Source organism: Oryx dammah, unplaced genomic scaffold (genome assembly GCF_014754425.2).
Source record: "Oryx dammah isolate SB20612 unplaced genomic scaffold, SCBI_Odam_1.1 HiC_scaffold_12, whole genome shotgun sequence".
NCBI classification, from domain to species: Eukaryota; Metazoa; Chordata; class Mammalia; order Artiodactyla; family Bovidae; genus Oryx; species Oryx dammah.
This window is the reverse complement of record NW_024070196.1, coordinates 50,808,905-50,831,258: the sequence shown is the minus strand read 5'-3', so window position 1 is coordinate 50,831,258 and position 22,354 is coordinate 50,808,905. Positions and strand designations below refer to the sequence as shown.

The 22,354-nt window shown below is 57.5% G+C and overlaps 1 protein-coding gene across 1 annotated transcript in view; it reads right to left on the bottom strand.

The window, feature by feature from the left end:
• NCOR2 (nuclear receptor corepressor 2) overlaps positions 1-22,354 on the bottom strand; it is a 189,920-nt gene that overhangs the window by 5,209 nt on the left and 162,357 nt on the right. The window contains exons 28-44 of the mRNA XM_040251285.1: positions 19,273-19,423; positions 16,508-16,648; positions 16,052-16,138; positions 15,144-15,442; positions 12,987-13,341; positions 11,665-11,886; positions 10,820-11,071; positions 9,751-9,900; positions 9,470-9,613; positions 9,161-9,374; positions 6,316-6,743; positions 4,915-5,064; positions 4,601-4,746; positions 3,903-4,096; positions 2,900-3,049; positions 2,144-2,289; positions 716-769 (exon numbers count right to left, since the gene is read on the bottom strand). Coding sequence (XP_040107219.1) covers positions 716-769; positions 2,144-2,289; positions 2,900-3,049; positions 3,903-4,096; positions 4,601-4,746; positions 4,915-5,064; positions 6,316-6,743; positions 9,161-9,374; positions 9,470-9,613; positions 9,751-9,900; positions 10,820-11,071; positions 11,665-11,886; positions 12,987-13,341; positions 15,144-15,442; positions 16,052-16,138; positions 16,508-16,648; positions 19,273-19,423 — 3,283 coding nt within the window. The remainder of the gene's footprint in view (positions 1-715; positions 770-2,143; positions 2,290-2,899; positions 3,050-3,902; positions 4,097-4,600; positions 4,747-4,914; positions 5,065-6,315; positions 6,744-9,160; positions 9,375-9,469; positions 9,614-9,750; positions 9,901-10,819; positions 11,072-11,664; positions 11,887-12,986; positions 13,342-15,143; positions 15,443-16,051; positions 16,139-16,507; positions 16,649-19,272; positions 19,424-22,354) is intronic.

Sequence of the window (22,354 nt, the reverse complement as noted above, 5' to 3'; positions counted from 1 at the left end):
GGGCTCAGTCGTTTCATACCAGACACAAGGCCCTTCCCCACCCAGCCCTACAGAGGCAGCAGAAATGCACAGTGTGGCCCCTACTGGAGGCTGGGGGATCCAAGCCCAAGGGCCTCCAATGCATCATAAAATGCTTAAGTTTCAGCTTAAAAACACGTGTGGATTTTACACTCCTCTCAGAATACATCTGCAGTGTTCCCCTAGGCCCCTGGCTAGCATTTTCAAGTAAAACTGATGCTCTATCTATATAAAATGCCCACCTGGACAACAAAGGCAGCCTGTATGTGAGCACATAGGCTCACTCCCCATCCACAGACTTGAGTCTCCATCTGAGACCCCAACAAACAAGCCAGGTAAGTTTCTGGACAGCTGTGTGTGATTCTAACACTGTCCTAAATGTACCAGGAGGCCTTGAAATTGAACTCCATTAGAGACTCATTGCAGGCCTCCCTCCTCCCCTGCCTCCAGCCTTTTACGTGCATCTGTATCCCCACTGCAAGGTTTGTTTAGACCAGAGGAGGGGACACATTCGAACTGAGAAAGGCTGCTTGTCACCATGGCTACAGCCGATGTGGGGCTCAGAGACCTCCATGACCTCACTCCCGAGTCTCCTCCTGGGTCCAGACACCCAGTGTGACCTCCCCAGGGTGCATAGTGATGGGGGTGGGGTGGGGGGACAGGCACAGGGCTGGCGGCCCCCGGGATGGACGGTTACCTGCTCCAGTGATGGCGGGCATGTTGAAGATCTCTGTCCCCGGTTGGCCAATATCTGGAGGGGAATGATAAGAAGGGTGAGGGCGACAGGCCCACGGATCCTGGAAATCATCTGCCCCGTCCCCCGCACCCCATGCCCCCACCACCCGCCCCGCTTTCCTGTCTGGTCTAGGCAAGGTGCACCAGCCGGGAGCTTGTGCAATGCAGCAGGGCTAGTCTTGGTCCACGGGACTCTCCTGGCAACAATACTAGAGAGGGTTGCCATGCCCTCCTCCAAGGGATCCTCCCGACCCAGGGATCGAACTCGTGTCTCTTGACATCTACCTGCATTGGCAGGTGGATTCTTTACCACTAGCACCACCTGGGGCAGCACTTGAGAGTCTGTATTTTTTTTTTTTTAAAAAGGCAGCCTGCCATACCTAACGCCTCACTTGGCTATGTCTCGAGTCTTGGAAGCTTGACTACCCTGTGTGTGTGTGTGCCAAGTTGCTCAGTCGTGTCTGACTCTTTGCAACCCCATGGACTGCAGCCCTTCAGGCTCCTCTGTCCATAGGATTCTCCTACAAATGGACCCTGAGCGCTTGTGTGGAGGTTCTAGCACAGCTAGAGGGGAGCACAGAGCTACTCATACACCCTTGACCAAAGAGGGGAAGGTCATCCTCTTCAACTGAGCGCACAGCTCTGGGAGGCACATGCGTGGAGCAGTGAGAGGGAAAGGGGATGCCCGCCAGCCAGCCAGGTCAGCCAAATCAATCCTGGTGATCAATGGGGTGACAGGTCATAGCCAGATGGCCCTGACATCTGAGATTTTGTGTTCTGAGTCAGCTCTCAGGGGCTGCTCACCCGCTGGCCAGCGCATGGTACTTGACAAGGTTCTGGACTTAATAGCCTGGGCCAGGGACTGTCTTCAAGGTTGCGATGCCAGCCCCAGAAAAAGAAAAGGCTCTGCAAGGCCCTCGAGCTCCCCCCGACTAAAGAGCTCTTTGAAGCTGGGGATATGAGGACCCTTCATTCATTGGTTTACCGGCTCAGAGGTTCTCCTGAGCATCTGTTATGGGACAGGCGCTGTGCATTATAATAGGGGTGGGGAGCTGAGCCAGGACTGACATCCAGGAACCATACAAACGGGAAAATCACAAAAGTGAGGCAACTGTGAATGGGAGACACGCGTGACCCCCATCTCTGGTGCCCAGCGTGAACTGGCCCATTCATGCAAATATTCCCTGACAGCCCCCTGTGCGCTGGGCACCATTCTGGGCACTGCATTCTGTGCCACCAGATACCCAGAGCAAAAAGAGAGACCACCCTGGGCTCCTTGAACATGAGGTGACGGGCGAGCAGGAGAGGTGGTTGGCAGGTCCACCTGGCCGTGCTGGTCCCCAATCTCACCCCCGTCATCCCTCTCCCGGAGAGGAGGTGGGCCTCTTACTGTATTCTGGCTCGTTCCGGTTGTGGGTGTTCAGCTTCTTATTGATCTCCTGTTTCTTAGATTTGACCATGGCCGAGTTGCTCTCGGTCAGCTTGCTGAAGAACGCCGGCGGCTGGCTGGTGTTGCCTGGAGACTTGGAGCCCATCCTATTGCAAGGATCAGACACCACAGGTCAGTTCACTTGGTGCTGAGCTTGCACACCCTTGATGACGGGGTGCTCACCACCTGAGCTCTCTTAGAAATTCAGAATCATGCTTTCCCCACCCCCGAGCCTGCTTCCTCAGTCTCTCAGGGACCATGTCTTCTGAAATCCCCTATCCTTGGGCTCCGGTATCTCTGGAGAACCCCAGCTATCCTGGTGGGCCATACCTGTCTGCCTGCCACAGTCAGACGCCCAGAAAAGGGCCCCAAATGGGCTCAGATTACACCTTCCCCTGAGATGAGGGGGCTTTTTTCTCTGCCTCTCTCCCAACCCTGGGCCCCAGCTTGGTCCAAAACATGTAGCTCTTCAAATCTCAGATCCTCAAGTGTGGGCAACAGGGGCCCAGCCTGAGCTGAGAGACCCCAGCCCAAGACCCTGGAAGTTGCCATGGAGGTCTCCCAAGTTTCGACCTTGTTTAGTAGGTCTGAGGTCCTCAGTTGCACCCTGAAGCCCTCGTCAAGCCCCCAATTGCACAGCGGTGGACCGAGGCCACAGGTGGGCAAGGGCTGTATTCCTGAGCACCCCAGGAAGGGGAGGGGCCACTGAGAAGATACCTGGGCTCTGCCTGTTCCCCGTCCCGGTACAGCAGCGGGTACATGGTGCCCCGCAGATGCCCAGGCTCCACCATGCCCTCCGGCGGGGACACAGGTTCGATACCATCCTCGCCGCTGCCCGGGGCTGACGTCTTGCTTGGCTCTGGAGACCTGGGTGGAGAGAGGGTACTAGCGGTGGTCAGAGCTCTGAGCGCTCCTTCTTGAAGGGGGCGCACCCCTCCCTTCACTCCCCTGCAAGCCCTGCCTCACTCTAAACCAGCGCTTAGCACACTTTTCCTATAAGGAGCCAAATAGTAAATATTTTAGGAGTGATGGGCCAGTTGTGGTCTTGACTATATTTTTCTTCATTTAAAAAGAATAATCCTTTAAAAATGTAAAACCATCTTCAGCTCACGGACTGTGCAAGAACAGGCTATGGCAGGATTTGGCCTGTGGGGGGCACTTTGTTGAACCCCTGCTGCTCCCCCACACCAGGGACCCCACTGCTCCCCCAGAGACATCCTGCTATCTCCTTTCCTCTGTGTGCCACCCGGCATGGCTCCCTCATCCTAGTGGAGGGCCTCAGGGGGGTCCTCCCCTCTCCTCTCTGACCGGGGGCCCCTAGGGGTAACCAGGAGTATGAAGTGCATGTGTGCCTGCTAGGAGGCTACTCTCACATCACACAGCTCTGCTTCAAATCCCAGCTCCGCCACTTACTGGCTGCGTCCCCGTGGGCAAATGAGTTCACTGCTCCATGCCTCAGTTTCTTCATCTGTGAAATGGGGTAACACTGCCTATACTTCCTGAGGCTGTGGTGAGGATCCTGGTTGGCGTGTGTGAAGGGTTTAGCTCGGTATCTGGAACCCCCCGAGTGTGGTATACGTGTCAGCTAGGGGTCCAGCTGCTCTGTGACCTTGAGCTATCTCCCCGCCCTCCCTGAGCTTCACCCTTCCCGCAGCAGACACCTAACAAAGCTCCTCAGTGGGGACTGGCAAGGGGTACCCTGTCTCCCACCCCTGCTCACCTCTTGCCCCCTTCACTGTGGGGTGAGCCACGGGCCTGGGTGCCGTGGTCTGGGGGTGGGAGGTAGAGGTCGCTGGGTGGGCGGCGAAGGTCCAGGACAGGGCAGCTGGCTCCGGGGAAGGAGTAGAGGGGGGCAGGGAGGGGCGCGCTGAGCTGCTGCGGGTGGTGCCGCGTGTAGTCCTGCGTGATGACCTCCTGCAGGCCAAGGGTCAGGGGAGACATGAAGGGTCAGGTGCCAGCCAGCTTCCAGAACCTTCCAGATGATCGGGTGAGGGCTGAGCTGAGCTTTGGGGGCAGAACCCTGGGGCGTGGTCCTCGGCTCCCCAGGAGCTTTGAGCCTGTCTGTAGCAGCTCAATGCCCCCAGGTGCATGGGGTGAGGCCAGAAGTCCCCAGCTGGGCCCCAAGATGGGTCGGATTCAACTGGCCAGCGAGTGTGAGGTATGGATCGTGGATGGGCTTATGCACCTGACGCCCCAGCAGTGGAGGAGGAGGGGGGACAGCTACAGCACCTGAGTTGGAGACGACTCTGGGACCCCCGGCATGACGTGCCCTTGCCAACCCCCGGTCCCTGGTCTGCCCCCCACCCTTACCCAGGACTCAGTTTACCCATTAGAGGACATGTGGGCCCTCCTCCCCTCCCTTTCTCAGGACCTAGTCCTGCCCCAGGTGCAAAGGCAATGACGAGGCGAGGTAGTTACACTGATGTGCTGTGCCAGGGTGACCACCCGCTGGTGACCTTTGACCCCCGGGGTCGTCTGGAGCAGTGGGCTGGACGAGGGCTGGCTCTCGGGCAGTGGCCGTAGGTGTGGGAGGTGTGCCGCCTCGCCGCTGAGCTTCCCAGGGCCTGCGGGCAGAGCAGGGCTGGTCAGGGCGTGGCCAGGGTGGGCAAGGCCGGTGGCCCCCTGGGGCTGCCGTCCTCAGATCCTGGCTCCGCCCTTTGAGCTGAGACACGGGGCCAACTCCACCGCCTCCGAGTGCCTCAGCTTCCCCATCTCGGGGGGCAGGACCCCACCTGGCTGCTTGTGCCTCAGGTCTCCCTCCAGGTGGCTCTTGTCGAGCTCCTCCAGCTGCTTGGGGAGCCCCTTGTCGTGGGTCAGGCTGGGCGAGCTCACGGGGCTCACGGGCTCCACCCCGTCGGGGCTGTAGCTACCGCCATGATAACCTGCAGCCAGGCAAGGCCCTGAGTCAGGCCAAAGCCAGGGCCAGGGCTGCCCTTCCCAGCCCGCCCCTCCATGATGGATGGGTTCCCCCGGGCCAGAGGCGGGGAAGATTTGGGCGGACGGAGAGCGGGAGTGAGCCGGCGAGAGGGCTGCTGGCCAGCCAGGGGTGGGGACATGTCGGGAAAGGAGGGTGAGACAGCACTGCAGAGAGAGGTAGATGGAGAAGAAAAGCAGAGAACGAGACACACAGGCAGACAGGTCGGGGGAGATGGAGAGAGATCCAGAGAGAGTGAGAGACGGACAGCAACAAGGTGGGAGAGGGGGACGGGAGACAGACCCGGCTGGTGGGGGCCGGGGTGGGGCCGGAGATGGGGCAGGATGGGTTTCGGGAAGGGAGTGTAGAGGCAGTGGACGGGTGGCGAGGGTGTGAGGCCAGTGTGGTGGCGAGTGACACTCAGATCCCAGGGTCGTCCCCGCCACATCCCCCTCTCCAGCACAGAGGAGCCCTGAGCTGGGGCTGGAGGTGGGAGACAGGCACAGAAGATTCCCCTCTTCCCCGGGGAAGCTGGCTGGTGGGTCGGCAAGGGAGACACGGGGCCAGAGCATCCCCAATAGCCCCTCACAACCTGGGCAGAGGACGCAGGGGCCAGGTTCCCAGCTCCTACTGGGAAGCGGGAGGGTGCTTCTCTTTCCTCCCCGACTGTACACCTTGGGGGCAGTGGGGCGGGGTGGGGGAGGCGGCCTCCAAACCACACACAGCAGCAGGCAAAGGCGTGGGCCTGCGCCCCTCCGCAGCCCCGCTCCCCAGACAAAGGTGCAAAGGGGAAGATGGGAGGCGCAGCTGGAATCAAAATCACAGATCCATTCATTAAAGGAAAAAAAAGCGAAAATCCAAAAGAAAAAAGAAAAATCATGATAAAAACGATGTGCAAATGATGAAGTGCTCCCCGCTCCGATCAGAGGGGTAGGTAGGCGCAGCTTGAGGAATCATCAGAGCGTGCAATCGACGAAGACGAGTTTCAAAACAAAATACCAAAACCAACGAAAAATGGGGGGAGGGGAAAAATAAAAAGCAGAGATCTGAAAATATCTTTAGGCCACAAGACGGGGTGGGTGGGCGGCGGGGCCGGAAGTCTTACCATCGCGAGGGGAGTCGTTGGCCAGCGAACCTCCTTCTCGCGGCCCTTTATCGTGAGCAATTTGACGCATGATTATCGCGTCTATGAAGGTGGCCGCTGTCAGGGTGGTCTTACCCAGAGAACGGAGTTCCAATTCCTGGATGGAAAAGGGTTTACTTTGAGTCTTTTCCCGGTGCAGGTCCGCAGCTGAGGCGGGGGGCGCCGGCTGGTCTGGGCTGGTGTGGTGGGACGTGAGGCTCTTCGCTGGGGCGCGGGCGATGGCCGCGTGGCCGGAGCCAGGGGGCGCCAGGGGCCGAGGCTCGGAGCCCTTGCCGGGGGAGGAAGCGGGCTCCAGCCCGGCGCGGGCGGGAGGCTTGGCGAGGAACGTGTGGCCAGCGTCCGCACGGGGCCGCTCGGGCCGGGCAACCCGAGGGGCCTCCTTAGGCAGCAAGACAGGCTCCATGAGGGTGGGGTAGACCCCGTCAATGGTGCCGCCCAGCGGGCAGTGGGTGGCGGGTGGGAATGTGGCAGCTGGGCGGACAGGCGAGGAGGTGGAGGTGGACCTAGGGGAGGAGAGAGGCAGGGTCAGCAGCTGCAGGAGCCGCAGCTGTGGCCCTTGAGGCTGAGGCAGGGTCACTCCCTCACTTTGACACCCTGAGGGGTCGCCACTGCCCGGGATAGCTCCCATGTTCCCCAGAATAAACCCTCCCAACTGTGGCCTGTGAGACCCCATGCCATAGGGCCTCACCTACCCCATCCATCCATCCATCTACCCATCAATCCATCCATCCATCCATCCATCCATCCATCTACCCATCCATCCATCCATCCATCATCCCATCAACCCAAAACCTCTTGCTGAGCACCTACTATGTCAGGCACTGTTCTAGACATCAGGAATATGACAGTGCACAAAACAGACAAAAGTGCCTTATGTTCTAGGCGAGGAGACACACTACACACAGGCTGATATGATAACATGATAAATTAAACTCCTATTATCGTGGCAGTTGCTTGAAGGTAACGATTCTGGGTGGAAAACAAGCAAACAGCAAGGGAGCTCTCAGGCATGAGTGGGGTGGGGTGTCTCCCTGAGGGGCTGGCATATGAGCTGGAGAGGAAGTGAGTGAGCCCCATGAAGAATCAGAACGCCAAGGGCAAAGGCCCTGAGGGTGGGCCAGGGTGGGTGGTTAGAGGAAAGGGCAGAGGCGCCCAGTTCTTTCACTTCAGCCACCAGGGGCCACACAGGGCTCCTTGCTGTCTTCTCTGCCCAGAGTGCTCTCCTCACTCCAATTGGGCTGAAGCTGGCTACTCAAGAGTCCCATGCCTCTTTCTTCAGGCAGCCTTCCCTGATTGCTGCCTTGGTCTAAACCATAAGCCCTAAGAGGGCAGGGCTGCATCACCGTGTCCCCCATACCCAGCACAGGGCAGGAGACCCACTGCAAGCCCACCAGGAGGAAGAAATGCACAAATGGACTCCCTCTGACCTTCAAAGGCTAGTGAAATTATCCCCACGCTGCAGATGAGGAAATAGGCTTGGACATGAGCTGGCCCGACTCTTATCTCTTGTTGGTCTCTCTCTCTAGTCCAGTGTTTCCATGAGGATAGTCTTTCACTAACCCTCACCCTCTCCGACTCTATCTCTTGTTGGTCTCTCTCTCTAGTCCAATGTTTCCATGAGGATAGTCTTTCACTAACCCTCACCCTCAAGGGTCTTCCTCAGCTGCTACTGGGGAAGGCTTTGATGTTCCTGCTCCAGCTTCTCACCGGCTGTCCCTGGTGGGAGCTCATGTCTGGGCACCCTCCTCTTAAGAGTCAGGTGCTCCTGTTCTGTGTAACTGCTGGGCACTGACTTGGAGGACACCAAGACGATGCTTCTGGTAAATGACGTTGTTGTTTTTTTGTCACTGGAATTGTGGTGGGGAAGGCATGATTTAGAGCAGCCAAGTGTGAGGAGACTTGCACCAAGGGACGCTTCATTTTGGAAGAAGCAGCTGCCTCCACACAGGTCCCTGGGCAGAGAGGGGCCCTGGGGAAACTCCTGCCCCCAGTCAGGCAGCTCAGCCCACAGGCCTTGGGCAGCGGTAGGAGGTGGGTCACCAGCGGGGACAAGGGCCACCAGCGGGGACTCAGGCCTGTTGTGATAGGAAGTGGACTCTGGGGACCAGACACATCTGGGCCCTCTGCAGGTTCTCCAGTATCCAGGGAACCTCTGGACTTGGTCCAGACAAGAGGCACCTGATCTCGTCCTCCCTGTGGGGCTCTGCTGAATCCCTGGAGGAACAGGACTCGCCCTGACTCTTCCTCTCTGCTCCACAGACTCCATTCCTGAACTCCACAATCTACCCAGCTGCTCACCTATCCACCCACCCAACTCCCCATCCACCTACTCATCCATCTATCGACCCAACCCCCATCCACCTACCTAGCTCATCACCTATGCACCTCCCCATCTACCCACCCACCCACCTACCACCTAACCCAACTATACATTCCTCCACTTACCCAACCCATCATCTGCCTATTCACCCATCTACCCTCCATCCACCTATCTAACCATCCAATTAGCCTCCTATCAATTCATCCACCTATTCACCTAGCTCTAACCATCAGTCCATTCGTCCACCCACTGTCATCTGTCTGTCCACCCACCTATCCATTCATCGAGTCTGCCATCCCTCCATCTACCACTGACCCACCTATGTGCCTACCTATGCACCTGTCATCCATCCACTTATCCATCCACGTAAGTGGATAATATCCACTTATCCAAATCTATTACAACCCATCCATCTAACCAAATCATCCATCAATTTACCTCCTCACCCAACTCTCTGCCCACCCATCGCTCACCCTCCCATTTATCCCCAGGCCCACTGGTACCAGTGCACATCCCTCCACCTGTATCCACTGACCAGCCCCTCATTCCTTGGCACCCCCACCATGGGCCTGCCTCCACCCCTGTGCCAACCTGGCCCACCTCAGGACCGTGGGCGTGCTGGGCTCCACGGAGGTGATGATGCTTTTCACGCCCGTGTTGTGCAGCACGCTGGGCCTCTGCTGGATGGCGTCCTGGGTCCGCGGTGAGATGGGCGAGTGCTGGTGGGCGTGGGAGTGGGAGGCGGGGCGGCTGCTGCTGCTGCCCCCACCCGCGCCACTGCTGCCGCTGCCGCCGCTGCTGCTCTGCTCCGTACCTGGGGGAGGCAAGCTGTGCTATCAGACCCCTGGTGCGGCTGCGAAGACCCCACCCCCGCCCCCGGGGCGCGGGCTGGGGGCTCGGCCGTCCTACCGGGTCTCCAGATGGGTGCGTGCTCTACGGTGGTGGTGGAGGTGAGGATGGACTTCTCCCGCTCGCGCTCGCGATCACGCTCCCTTTCCCGCTCCCTCTCGGTCGAGGATGTGGCGGTGGGTTTTGTCAAGTGAGTGGGGCCTCCTGGAAGCCCAAAGGCCTGTGGCTCAGCCCCAAGGACAGGAAGCTCCCCCCACCCCACCCCGACTCATGTTCCGGGATGGAACAGAGAGGCCAAGGCATCTGCCCAAGGACGCCCAGCACTGGGGTGGGGGCATCACCTGGGGAGAGCGGGGAGCTGCTGAGCCGGCTACTGAAGTGCTGGGGTGCGGTGGGGAGGTAGGCGAGGCGGTCCATGGCGGTGGCTGGCGTGCCTGGTGTTGGGGGCACCAGCACAGGCAGATGTGGCACTTGAGACAAATCGATGATGCCTGTGAGAGAGGAGGTGGGGCTGGGGGCTGCAGCCACTGGGGAGGAGAGGAGCCAGGCTGCCTGCTCGCTGGACCGCACCACTGGCTGGAGCACCGCACCACCGGCTGGAGCACCGCACACCCTCTGAGAAGCAGCACTGCCCCGTGCTCCCTCCTTGGTGTACACCCTAGATCTGAATGCCAGCTGCTCACAGCCCCTCCTCCCTTTGCTCCCAAGCCCTGAAGTAGAGGTAGCTTGCAGGTGGCGCCAATGCACACTCTGCTGTGCCCCTTTTGCCTGTGACCCTAGGCCATCAGTTGCTTGTATTCAATCCCCACTGTTTGAAATACCTAGTGTGACCAGTTTTAACAAGTGGACCCTAACGAGGACTTGGTTGTTCCGAAAGAACATTCCAGAAGTGTTTATAGAGAGTGTAACATTCATGTGCAAAGTAACCACAGGCGGGGTGCTCATCAAGGGAACAAGAAGTTCAAACAGCCTTACATTTCCATGTTTTTTTTTTTTTTTAAAGGACCACATACATCAACAGGACACACAGGCACATGCACGGCCCATGTGTCATCCAGGATGCAACCACACACAACTCTAAACCACTGGCGGTGTGGTGGTTAAGACGTGGGCTTTCATTGCCATGGACCTGGGTTTGATCCCTGGTCGGGGAACTAAGATCCCACAAGCTTAATGCAGCCAAAATATATTAGTAAGTTAAAATAAACCACCCGCTGGGTCTGTGTGTGCTCTCGGCAAGGTGACACCACTCGGGACTCTACGGTGACTGCTCTCAGCAAGGACAGGTGTACAGGCGTGGGCACATACGTGTCCTGTGCCTTCAGGAACCTGGGCAGACCCGGGGGAAGGCCGACTCTGGGTGGAGGGTCCTGCCCACCCGTGTGCCTGGCAGCACGCCGCCCCACCCACCTCGCGGGCCAGCGGCGTAGTTGAGGGCCAGCGAGGACTCCCGGGGCGACAGGCCCCTCAGCATGTCGGCTCGCTGGGCCATGGCGGTGGCCGCGTTGTGGTGCATCTGCTGCGAGGTGATGTAGTCGTTGATGATTGTCTGGCGGTTCTCCAGCGCCGCCGTGTCGGGGTAGCCGCGGATGAGGTAAGGCGGGTACAGGTGTGGGTAGGTGGGGTTGGGGGCCAGGTGCCGGGGCAGGTAATAGGCAGCGGCTGCCAGGAGAAGGGGAGTAAGTTCAGGCCAGCCCACACCTTGGCTGGGAATGCCCCTCTGCCTGTCTTAATGCCCCCACAGCTTCTCCCAAACACTCCCACAAAACAGAACCGAGAGCCTCAAAGTAGAAAAACCCTTGCTCTCCAACATACCCGAGGGTACCTCTTATTGATAATATTCTTAGGATCAAAATTCACCCAAACACAGGGTATCCGAAATGTGGATCACAGGGTATCCGAAATGTGAATCACAAAAATACCTAAGGGCTGTGTCCTTTTACACAGATTTTCAGATCATGTCTGTTTGGGGAACGCACACCTTTGAGCCCTCTTTAGATACATTTGCAATTTTCAAGGTGCTGATGAGTCTCACAGGAAAAGAAAACCATTCAAAAAATGTTTAACCCAGCATGACCCTGAGACCGTGAGAAATTCTTTCTCACCTCAACTGCTGACATGACTGCAATGTTGGGGCCCTCCCCCTCCCCGCCCTGCATGCCTCAGTTTCCCCTTCTAGTGGAGCCTAGTTGAGGCCTGAGGAGCCCTTGGGCTGACACTGAGGCTACAGGGTTCCTTGGGTCTGGGACATTCACCTGCATCCAGAGGGATTCCTCGGGGTATGGAGGTGGGGTCGAAGGCCAGCGGGATGTGGCCGCGGTACAGGTCCACGCCGCTCACCCCCCGGAGCAGGTGCTCGTAGGGCGAGATGGGGTGGGGGTGGTGCTCAGGCACGCTGCTGTGCGGGGACTTGGCAATCTCCCGGGGCGTGGATGTCAGCTTTCGGTCCTGGGATGCCTTGCTGGACGAGAGACTGCCTGTGGGGATGAGCCAAGTGTGGATGGCATCGGACCTCAGACACGGGTGTCCCACCCCCTGCATGGGGGCTGCTGAAGCTAGTGTTTATGGGAAATCGTTTGAGTGTGGGGTCTCTGGGGTCCCAGGAACCAGGCCTCTTCGTCCATCCATTTGCCTCTAGTTCATTTTTCCTTTTATTTACTCATTCACTCATTTGCTTCTGCTTTTTATTCTTTTAAAAAGCTCATCCATTCTTCTATTCCCTTTTCTGCTCATTCATTCAATCAGCCAAAAATATTTATCATGTGTCTACGATATGCCTAGTACTTTCTAAGAGCTGGGGCTCCCTCACCAAACCAAACAAGAAAACCCTGGCCCCCATGGGGCTGACATTCAATGTAAGAGGCAGATGACCAACTAGTCATCAAAAAAGAATTTCAAAGTAATAAATGCTCTGAAGAAAAACTTAAACTGTGATAGAATGTGACCAGAATAGTGAAGGGGGAGGGTGACCATAAGTAACCTCCCTGACAATGTGACATTTGAACAGAGTCCTGAAGGGCAAAAAGAAACCAGTTAGGTAAAGATCTGAAGGGGAGAGGATACATTTCAGGCATAGGGAAACTGCACGTGCAAAGGTCCTGAGCAAAGAAAGCTGAGTGTGGTCAAGTAACAGAGATAAAGCCGTGAGATGGAAAGGCGGGTGGAGTGGGATCCTGCATGGCCATGGCGGAAAAACGGTGATTTTATTTTTCCCCCTAAGAGCAGTGAGAAGTCACTAGAAAGATTTAAGCAGAACAGTGGCGTAACTCATGTAAATATTTCAAAAAAGTATTCTAGCTGCCGTTTGGGGGAGCAGATAATAGCAGCACAAGAGAGTAGTCAGGGAAGCCAGGTGGACTGGAGGCGGCAGGGAGATGCAGAGAATTCTGCGGATGGTTTGGAGGCAGAACCCACAGGTTTGGCAGGTGGGCTGGCTGTGGTGGCCCTGAGGATGCTCCTGAGCCAAGGGGTGGACAGTAAGGCAGTTTTCAGAGACTGGAACCCACGGCGGCCCCGCCCCCGCCCCGCCCTTGCCCCACCCCGCGCCCCGCCCCTCCTTGGGCCCTGCCTCACGCACCCTCCTGCAGGCGCGGGGTGGGCTCCCGTGTGGTCACTGGTGATCCGCGGGGTAGGTGGCCGGCGAAGGGCGCCGCGTGGTCCTCGTAGGTCAGGGGGCTCTGTCGCGGCTTTCCCAGCTCAGGCACGATGACCGGGGCCCCCCGGGTGATGGAGCCCCCCGAGCTGCTGACGGCACCCGTCCGGCTCTTCAGGCTCTCCTCGTAGCAGGCACGCTCCAGCACCCGGGTGTCGGCCATCACGTCCAGTGGGTGCACAGCCGGGAACGTCCGGCCCGGACTGCCGATGATGGAGCGCACGTCGTGCTTTTTGGAGCCAGTGGAAGACGCGCTGGTGTCGTACTTGAGCGGGGTGCCCTGGGGGGAGGGGTGCGGAGGGAAGAGGGGGTGTGACCACCAGCGGCACAACCTCTCTGAGCCTGTTTCTCTGCTAGGAAATGGGAGAGACATCTCACGCTCCAGGGGCAGGGGTGAAGGGCTTTGCTTAGCATAAGATGAGCCCACCTGCCCTTGCCCTGCCCAACCCTGGCGCCCAGAGCCACCCTGGGGGCTGCAGAAGGGGGCACAAAGTGCAGAGGTCAGCCCTTCCTGAAGTGGGGGACACTCGTTGGCCCTTGGGATTTGCTGGAAAGAAACTTAACAACCCCATGAGGGTAAATGCCTTCTTCCCATCAGTCTGGGACCCTCCTTGACCCACCCAAAGCCAAGCCAGAAAATCCAGCCATAAAATCCAGTTCCACCACCCTGTGGTTCAAGTCTCAGAGGTCAGGGCTGAGGTTATGTCTGCTCTTGGGCCAGAAAGGGCAGCTGAAGGAACAGGGATCATGATGAGACTATAACCCCGCTGCCTGGGAGAAGACCCCACCCTGTCTAAGCAGGCCTGGGAAACCCAGGGTACAGTGGGCTCTGTGTCTTTGCAAGTAAGAGGACTCTGCTTTTATTCACAAATGTTTTACTTACTGTCTTGAGAAGGGGAAATGCCCTCATTTTAGAAAGAATATTCTAGAATCAGACTGGCCTCCCTTTTGGATCTATGATGGATTCTTGCCAGTGACCCACAACTGCCTGTAGGCTGAGCGCCAAACCTGACCCCTGGCCTTCGACAGCCTTCCCACTGCTCCTGACTTCTCCCTAGGTGCTTCTGAGCCTTGACTCAACTGTGAGGCCCCCTGGACACCTCCCTACCACCTCTCAGCCATGCAGTCCCCCATGGATCTCATTCTCCTTCCTGTTCACATCTCTGACCCTGTGAAGAGATAGTGGCCCTTAGGTCCTCAAAAGGACCAGCTCCTCACAGAGTCAGAGTTCATCTTCCCCTTCCAGGCTGGGGCTTCTGGGGGGCCCAGTGCCACAGGCAGTGGATAGGTGCAGGGGTGGGGTGGGGATGCAACCTGCCGGAGAAGGCCAAGATGCAGATGCTACAAATATAAGGACATCTGGATTTGAGATTCACAATGGCCATTTACTTGCTGTGTGACCCCAGACAAGTTGTTTAACCTCTCTGAACCTGTTTCTTCACCACTAAAATGAGGACACCTCACAACGCTGTTGTGAGAGTTACATAAGTCATGATGCCAAGTTCTCAGGCAGCGAGCGCCTGGCTCACACTTAGGGTGCAATCAAGCTTTATTACACCTAGCTCTGGGCTCTCAGCAAGCTTCTTGACCTCTCTGGGCCTGTTTTTCCATCTGAAGAATGGGAGCGATGGATATAACTTTATGCTCAGATGCTTCAGTCGTGTCTGACTCTTTGCGACCCCGTGGACTATAGCCTGCAAGGCTCCTCTGTCCATGGGATTCTCCAGGCAAGAATACTGGAGCAGGTTGCCATGCCCTCCTCCAGGCGATCTTCCCAGTCCAGGGATCAAACCCTTGTCTCCCCCCTTGTCTCCTCCTGCATTGCGGGCGGATTCTTTACCCACTGAGCCACCTGGGAAGCCTGGGTATGACTCTCCTGGGCTGTAAATACAACTGAATGAGGTCATGTGTGTAATATAAAGCCCCTGATATGGACCCTGGAATGGATATAATGACAACTCAGTAGTGAGCAGCTGTGTGACCTTGGGTGTGGCACTCAACAAGTCAGGCCTCAGTTTCCCCATTTCCAGGGGCCAGAGCCATGCCTATTGGTATCCTCTGCCCGGACCTTGGCCCCCATACCTGTGTGATGGAGCCCTCCTTGAGCGGCCGGGGGGCCAGGGGCAGCTCGGGCGTGCGCCGCAGCTCCTCCCGTGGAATCTCGTGGATGGAGCGGCCGGCCTCCTTCACCGTCGCCACCAGGCCCTCGTGGGCTGGCTTCAGCTTCAGGGGACCCAGGGCCTCCAAGGGCCGGGCCTTGTAGGCCTCAGCCAGGTCCCGAGGGGGCGGAGGCGGCGGTGGCGGCGTGCCCTCGCGCTTCAGGAGCTTGGCCTCCCGGCGCTGGTAGTCTTCCTGGGCCTCCACGTAGGACCGTGGGATCCCTGCCAAGGAGGAGGGGGTGCTGACCCGTGTGTACTTGCTTCCCACCTTGCTCATCCTAACCTGGGGCAGATTCTGAAGCCTGACTACCTGGGTTCAAGTCCTCACTTGCTGTGTGACCTTGAGCACATGACTTGACCTCTCTGAGCCTCAACTTCTTCATATATAGAATGGGAGTATTAACTGAAGCACCTCACCAAGTCATTCACATTCAGTGGGATGATACAGATACAAAGCATGTTAAAAAGTACCTGGCTTGCCACTGACCAGCCAGGAGAATGTGGGTGTCTTCCTTTCAGAAGCTGTTCCATAAGATGATGAACAGAGAGCACTTGGGGTAGCACCCAGCACAGAGCACAGGAGATGCTCAGTAAATGAGAGTGAAGGGTGATGGGCAGTAGTTTGCTTTCAAGTTTGGTTTTCATGCCTTGCTCTGCCTTTTAACCTGCACTCGTATCTGTCATGTACACGTGTTACACGCCTTCCCTGGGTGCCCACGGCACTCTGGTATGCCTTCCCTCCCCTGCCATCTTGACTGTAAACCCGAGGGCTTGCTGCAGCTGCCACGAGGGTGCGGTGGCTGGGCACGTTGGGAGCAGAGGGCAGCGTACCTTGTGTGATGGAGCCTCGGATATGGTGCTGTTCTTTGAGGTGGTGGGGGCTGTGTCGCTCGGGCGGGATGGCACGGCCCATGAGACCTGGAGAGGGCGGGCAACAGCATCGTCCCACGGCTCCCTGACCCGGCCTTGGGCAGTGACTGGCCAGGGTCTACAGCCCCCGCCTCCCTTCAGCGGGTCCCTCCAGCCACCCAGTCCCCGAGCTGATGCTGATGGTGGTAGCGATAGAGGGCCCAGGTGGCAAGTGGCCTGCTTTCTGGGCCCTGTGCTACCTCTGGACAGAGCCTCAGAAACACCAAGCCTCAGCTTTCCTATCTGTAGAGTCGGGATAACTATTCCCACACTCCGCCCAGGGGGAGCTGATGTGACCCAGCAAGTGGGGAAGGCCCCAGGGCAGGTCCTATGGCCCCCGCTCCACCCCCAGAGTCGGGAGCCGGGCAGGGCACACACCTTCGATGCTGGCTGAGGAGATGGCCCGGCTGACGCGGCCCTCCATCATGTCGTAGGTGCGCTTGGGGGCGGCCGTCTCGTGGGGAGGGCCCGAGCTGCTCCTGCCGTCCTCCTTGGAGCACTGAGACACGGACATGCCACCTGGAAACCAGAGCACGCTCACGATGCAGGGCAGCCCTGGGAGGCTGTGTGCACCGAGCCCAGGGCCAGCAACCTGGAGGGCTGGAGGGCGACAGCGGCTCAAACGGACCCCCGTCACGAGGGCCTGTCAGCCACGCGGCTGAAGCCCGGCCCAGCTGGGCCTTCCCGCAGGAACCCCCAGCCAGCAGTCCAGCCCAGGGCCTGCTCTGCTGGTCGATGGGTCTGTACTTTTGACTGTCCACAGGCATATGAGTCTGTGCACAGACGAGCACTCGTGGGAGCGGACATGTGACATGAACGTGCAGAACCACGTGCATGTGAGCAAAGAGGCACCAGCCGAGTGTGAACACGCAGGGTTGGCACAACCATCCCTGTGTGTCAATGTGGGTCTGTGTGTGTGTGCGCAATGTGTGGCAATGTGTGACACTGTGTGTGTGTCCACTGTGAATAACATGAGGCCACATGCAAAAACCCATGTGCATCTGTGTCCACATGGGGAGAGTGTGTGTCTGGTTGGATGTGGGATGGACGAGGAGGGTCCACAGCATGGGTGGCTTCATCCAGCCAGGCTGAGCCCAGAGGGCGGGCATGTTGACCGGCCATGGGTCTGAGCAGCCAGGAGGGGGGCCCCGAGGAGGCCACGGTTTGGTCTTGCCCATTGGGCTGGGGGCTCCTGAGTCGGCCTCTCCTTCCAGGGGTGGCGGAGTCTGTGGGTATCAGAAGCAAGTCCTGCACGCCCCCGGCCAGCCTCTTAGAATAAAGGGTACCCTGGCTCTCACGGATTTCCATCACGACCCCGAGGGATCCTCAGAGCAGGAGCTCCTCCACGGGGTTAGAAACTAGTGGCTGGCGGATAGACGGTATCACCGCTCCTAATTTTTCTCAAAATTGATTGCTGATGTCTAAACACCAGGAGATGTCAGATAGAAATGGAGAGATCAGAAGTCTGGCTGGCGAGCTTGCACTTGTTACAGGGTGACAATCAGCTGTCGGAGAACAGAGGCAGGGGCCCCTGTAGAGATGGCCGTCACTCTCAAGGGTTGCTATAGTCTCCTCCCCGCCATCTACTGCCTGCCACTGGCATCACTAGTCCCCAGGCCCCAGGAAGCCCGTGAGAAATGAAAAGCCTTGACAGACACCCATTCTGCGGATTCTAAACCTAAGGCCTGTAGGGGCTCAAGAACTGATCTGGAGGCCTGAGCTGAGATGCCACCCAGGGCTCCCTGCTCACAACACCCTGACTGCCTCTCTGTCCGCCCTTCCCAGGGCCCCTGGCCATCCCCCAGGGCACTCAGCCAGGTACTAAGGCTGGCACAGAATGCAGCTGACAGCCAGTCCCCAAGGCTGTCTCCACCACTTGGTAGCAGAGAAAGGCAAGTGCCTAAGCCCCACGGTACCACCTCCGCTTCCCAGGACCTGGGGGGCCATGGGGGCTGGGGGCTGGGGGCTGGGCCGGTGGAGGCGGATAGTGAAGAAAAAGCACCCGCCCACTGGAGGAGAAGCAATTTGCGGCCCTACAGCTGCCAGGGGCTGAGAGGGGCGCCCATTAGTGGCTTTTATCTCTGCACCCCTGGGTGCCCAAGGCTGCCAGGAAATTGACATCTCAGCCCTTGATTCCCTTAATTCCTTCCAGGCAGGGCTCCCGGGTGGGGAAGCGGAACCCAGGGAGGGTGAGTGGAGTGAGGAGCACTGAAGTGGGGGGCCTACGGTGTAAGGGGGCGGCGTGTCACCGGTTACCGCCCCTGCCTGCCACCCTTGTGCCATCAATCAGAGCACAGCCTTTGCCAGGGCCAGAGGCCTAGGGGTGTGAGCTTGGGGCTTCTGCTCCCTGGGCCTCTTCCCCCACTCGCAAGGCTGGCCGTAAGTCTGCTTCCTAAACTGTAAAGAACTAGGCAGAGGTGGGAGGCAGCTAAGGCTGATCTTCACCTGCTCTGACTTACATACCTACCTGACTTACATACCTACAGGGACGGGGAGGTCACCACCTCTGTGATTGTGCTTCCTGGTGTCACCCCAGCCCTGCCTCGTGAGGAACCCCCCTCAATGGACCAAAGACTCTCCCCACCCCCGTCCCAGGGCTCCTGTTCTCTGAGGGGTACAGAAGAAACACTGGCCACCACTGTACCCCAGCTCCCACACCTGGAAAATGGGAAGACACTCCTTCACCTTGGCTCTCAACCACACACAGCTGATAGGAGGGCAACACACTCCCCCAGACTTGTTTTCTGAAGACATCTGGCTGCCCTTTAACCCCAACCATATTTTCTGGAAACTTCTCTCTTGACCAGCTCCAGAAACACCAAAATCTGGGGTTTGGTGAATAAGCCACAGTGGATACAGACAGGTTTAATGACAAGATTAACAAGGTGACTTTCCATTTGTACCTGGGGAGGGGGGGTTGTCCTGAGAGCCTTTTGAGGGGGCTTCATCTGCTGGACCCCCAGCCCCTGGCATATGGGTGGCCCCTAGTAAACATCAAGTGACCAGATGAACAACCACCTGCAGGTCCCCATTGGTCCTCTTCCTCAGGAGTCCTTGCCGGACATCAAAGAGCCCTGAACGGGACGGCCTGACCAGCCCCTGCCCGCCCACCAGCTTCTCATAGCTATGGCAGCATCACTCACCCTCGTAGGATAGCACATGGCCCTTCTTGCCCTCGTAGATGACGTGGCCCTTGGGCAGCCCATCCTCCCGGCTGCGGTCCAGGCGGCTCGGGCTGTCCTCACCGATGATCCTGGTGATGGTTCCCTTGTACAGGACATCGGCCGGCGTGCCCTGGGGGTGTGGAGGCGGGTGATCACCTGCAGGCTCTGGCCAGGGACCGCACCCACCTCCAACTCGCCAGACATGACCAGGACGTGTGCACGTGTGCCTTCCAAATCCACACAGGCACACATGTGTATATCACTGCATACGTGTTCATACACATGCGGCTTCAAAAGGGAAGGCAGAGGGAATTCCCTGGCGGTCCAGCGGTTAGGACTCCATGCTTTCACTGCCGGCAGCGAGGTTCAATTCCTGGTTGAGGAACTAAGATCCCGCAAGCTGCCGCGTGGCCAAGAGAAAAAAGAAAAAACGGGGGAGGCAGAGCCCTCCAGAACACAACCACACGGAACAAACATCAGCGATATTATTAATCATAAGCTCTGAACCCTGTACAGGTATCGACTCATTTAATCCTGGAAACAGCCCTGAGTCAGGTACTACTGTACCTATTTCAGATGAGGAAACCGAGGCACCAAGCTTCGCCCAGGGTCACCTGGCTAAACGAGGGCAGAGCCAGGCTGGGAAGCCAGGCAGTCTGGTCCCAGGCCTGTGCTTCTACTTGTGCTACGTAAATTGTACTTTCTCAGAGCCTGGATGCTGGGATGTCAGTCCACGTGCCTGTGACCGCGTGTCGCTCCCCAAACGAGAATGGGGACTCACATCAGGGCGGGACACCAGAAATCTGAGCTCTGACACAGGGTTTCTCAACCTCGGCACTGTGACCTGTGGGCCTAGATGCTTCCCTGTGGTGGGGGCCACCCTGGACACTGCAGGACACGTAGCAGCGCCCCCTACCCCGGCACCCTGGGCTCTACCCACTAGATGCCATGTGATCCCCTCAACCTGCCCCTCCAGACATGACAATCAAAGACGTCCCCAAACACTGCCTAGTGTCCCCTGGAGGATAAAATTGCCCCCATCAGGAACTACAGCCTTAGAGGGAGTGTGCTTCCTACTGAGGGGGTGTATTCAGGCAGACAGAAGATAGCCCCATGGGGTAGCATCCTGCCTTGGGTGATTTCCAAGAACATGAGTGTGAGGGTCAGAATATGAATCTGGAGTCAGACTGCTGGATGGCAAACAGCAGCTTTACCAACGAGTTGCTATGTGACCTTTGTCAAGTCACTTTGCCTCTCTGAGCCTCAGTCTGTACATCTGCAAAACAGACACAATCTCTGTCTACGATTCTTGAAGGCACTTGGCACAGACAAGCTGTCCCCAGATCAAGACGTCTCTCTTCTCTATGAATCCAAGAGCCAAGTCAGAGATGTGAGTCTGACCGTGTGCCAAGCCCGGGACTGGTGCCCTTTGAGTCTCCCCATGGGAGCATCTCTGCCAAGAAACATCCTTCTGTGGGCTAAGGGCAACAACTGGCACCCCCTGGGCTTTTATCCCAAATCTTGGTCTTCAAGGAGGAGAAAAACAAAATGCCCTAACAGGTCTCCGGACAGGTCTCCCCAGATGTCTCAAAGCAGACACCCTAGATAGGATCCCCTGGTCACATTTTAGAAGACTTGTGCACAGCAGCGTAGAATAAATGGGCTTCAGTTTGGGTGACGGTCCAGTGGTGGGCAGTCACCTCTCTCCTCAAAAGGGCACAGGGCAGAGAAGCCAACTGCATGTCATCAGAAAAGGCCTCTCCAGGGGCAGCTGACATAAGCACACCCATTATAAGTCTACGTGTGTACGAGTTTGTGTGTGTATTTGTGTATGTGTGAGTCTGTGTGTTTGTGTTGCCTGCACAGATTTCATCACCACCTGGTCGAGAGGCTGTGGGAAAGTCTGACCCGCACACATCTGGCAGCTGCCACCCTCTGCCGACAACCATCACCGGAGTGTGAATGACCGACATGGCTCGGGTCATGGCCACCTGGAAAGCAGAGGCCGACGGACGCCTAGGCACTTCAGATGGCGACCTTTAATCCCAAACCACTCTGAGAATGACTCAGCAGGACTTCCCTGGCTATCTGGTGGTTAAGACTCTGCACTTCACACGCAAGGGGTGCGGGTTCAATCCCTGGTTGGGAAGTTAAGATCCCACATGCCAAAAAAAAGTGATTTAAGAATCCCTACTCTGTATGAGTACCGATAACTGAAGCTCCAATAGTTTGGGCACCTGATGCAAGAAGCTGACTCATTGAAAAAGGCCCTGATGCTGGGAAAGATTCAAGGCAAAAGGAGAAGAGGGTGACAGGATGAGATGGTTAAATGGCATCATTGATTCAATGAATATAAACTTGGGCAAACTCCAGGGGATAGTGAGGGACAGGGAAGCCTGGTGTGCACGCTGCAGTCCATGGGGTGGCAAAAAGTCAGACACAACTGAACGACTCAACTCAATATGAGAATGACTCAGCAAGAGACAATTTTACCAAAAGGGTTTCGAAACTGAGTCGGGGGCGTCGGGCCCCTGCCTGGGTGAGTGTGTGGCCTGCCTTTGGCCCTAGGTACCTGGCAGCTGCCTTCGTAAGCTGGTGATTTAAAAACTGACAGGTGTTAGAGAAACTTGAAGCATGAGGGGTCCCCCTCTGTGGTGGGATCTGAGGCCTCTGGGGTGCAAAGACACCTCACTGTCAGAGCCTGCAGCCTGAAGTTTTATCATTAAGACACGTATGGGAGGGGGTGCTCTTCCCCGGGCCCAGAATGCTCTTCCCTGAGGTTTCTAAAGGGGTCACAGCTCTGAGAGGTCTCCCCCAGCTCCCCTGTCTATGTGGCCTCGGCAGCATTGGATGCTCTTAATCGCAGTGTTTGACTCAAAGTCTGAAATCACCGCTCAGTTTTCACCAGTCTGTCTCCCTCCACTACCCTGCCAGCTCCTCGGGGGGCCTCGAGGTTTTTGTTCAGCACATTAAATGCCTGGCTCCCAGGAGAGAAGATGAATGCTCACAGAACAAGTGGGTACCCCCAGGAAGCCACCCCATCCACTGGGGCGGGGGCCAC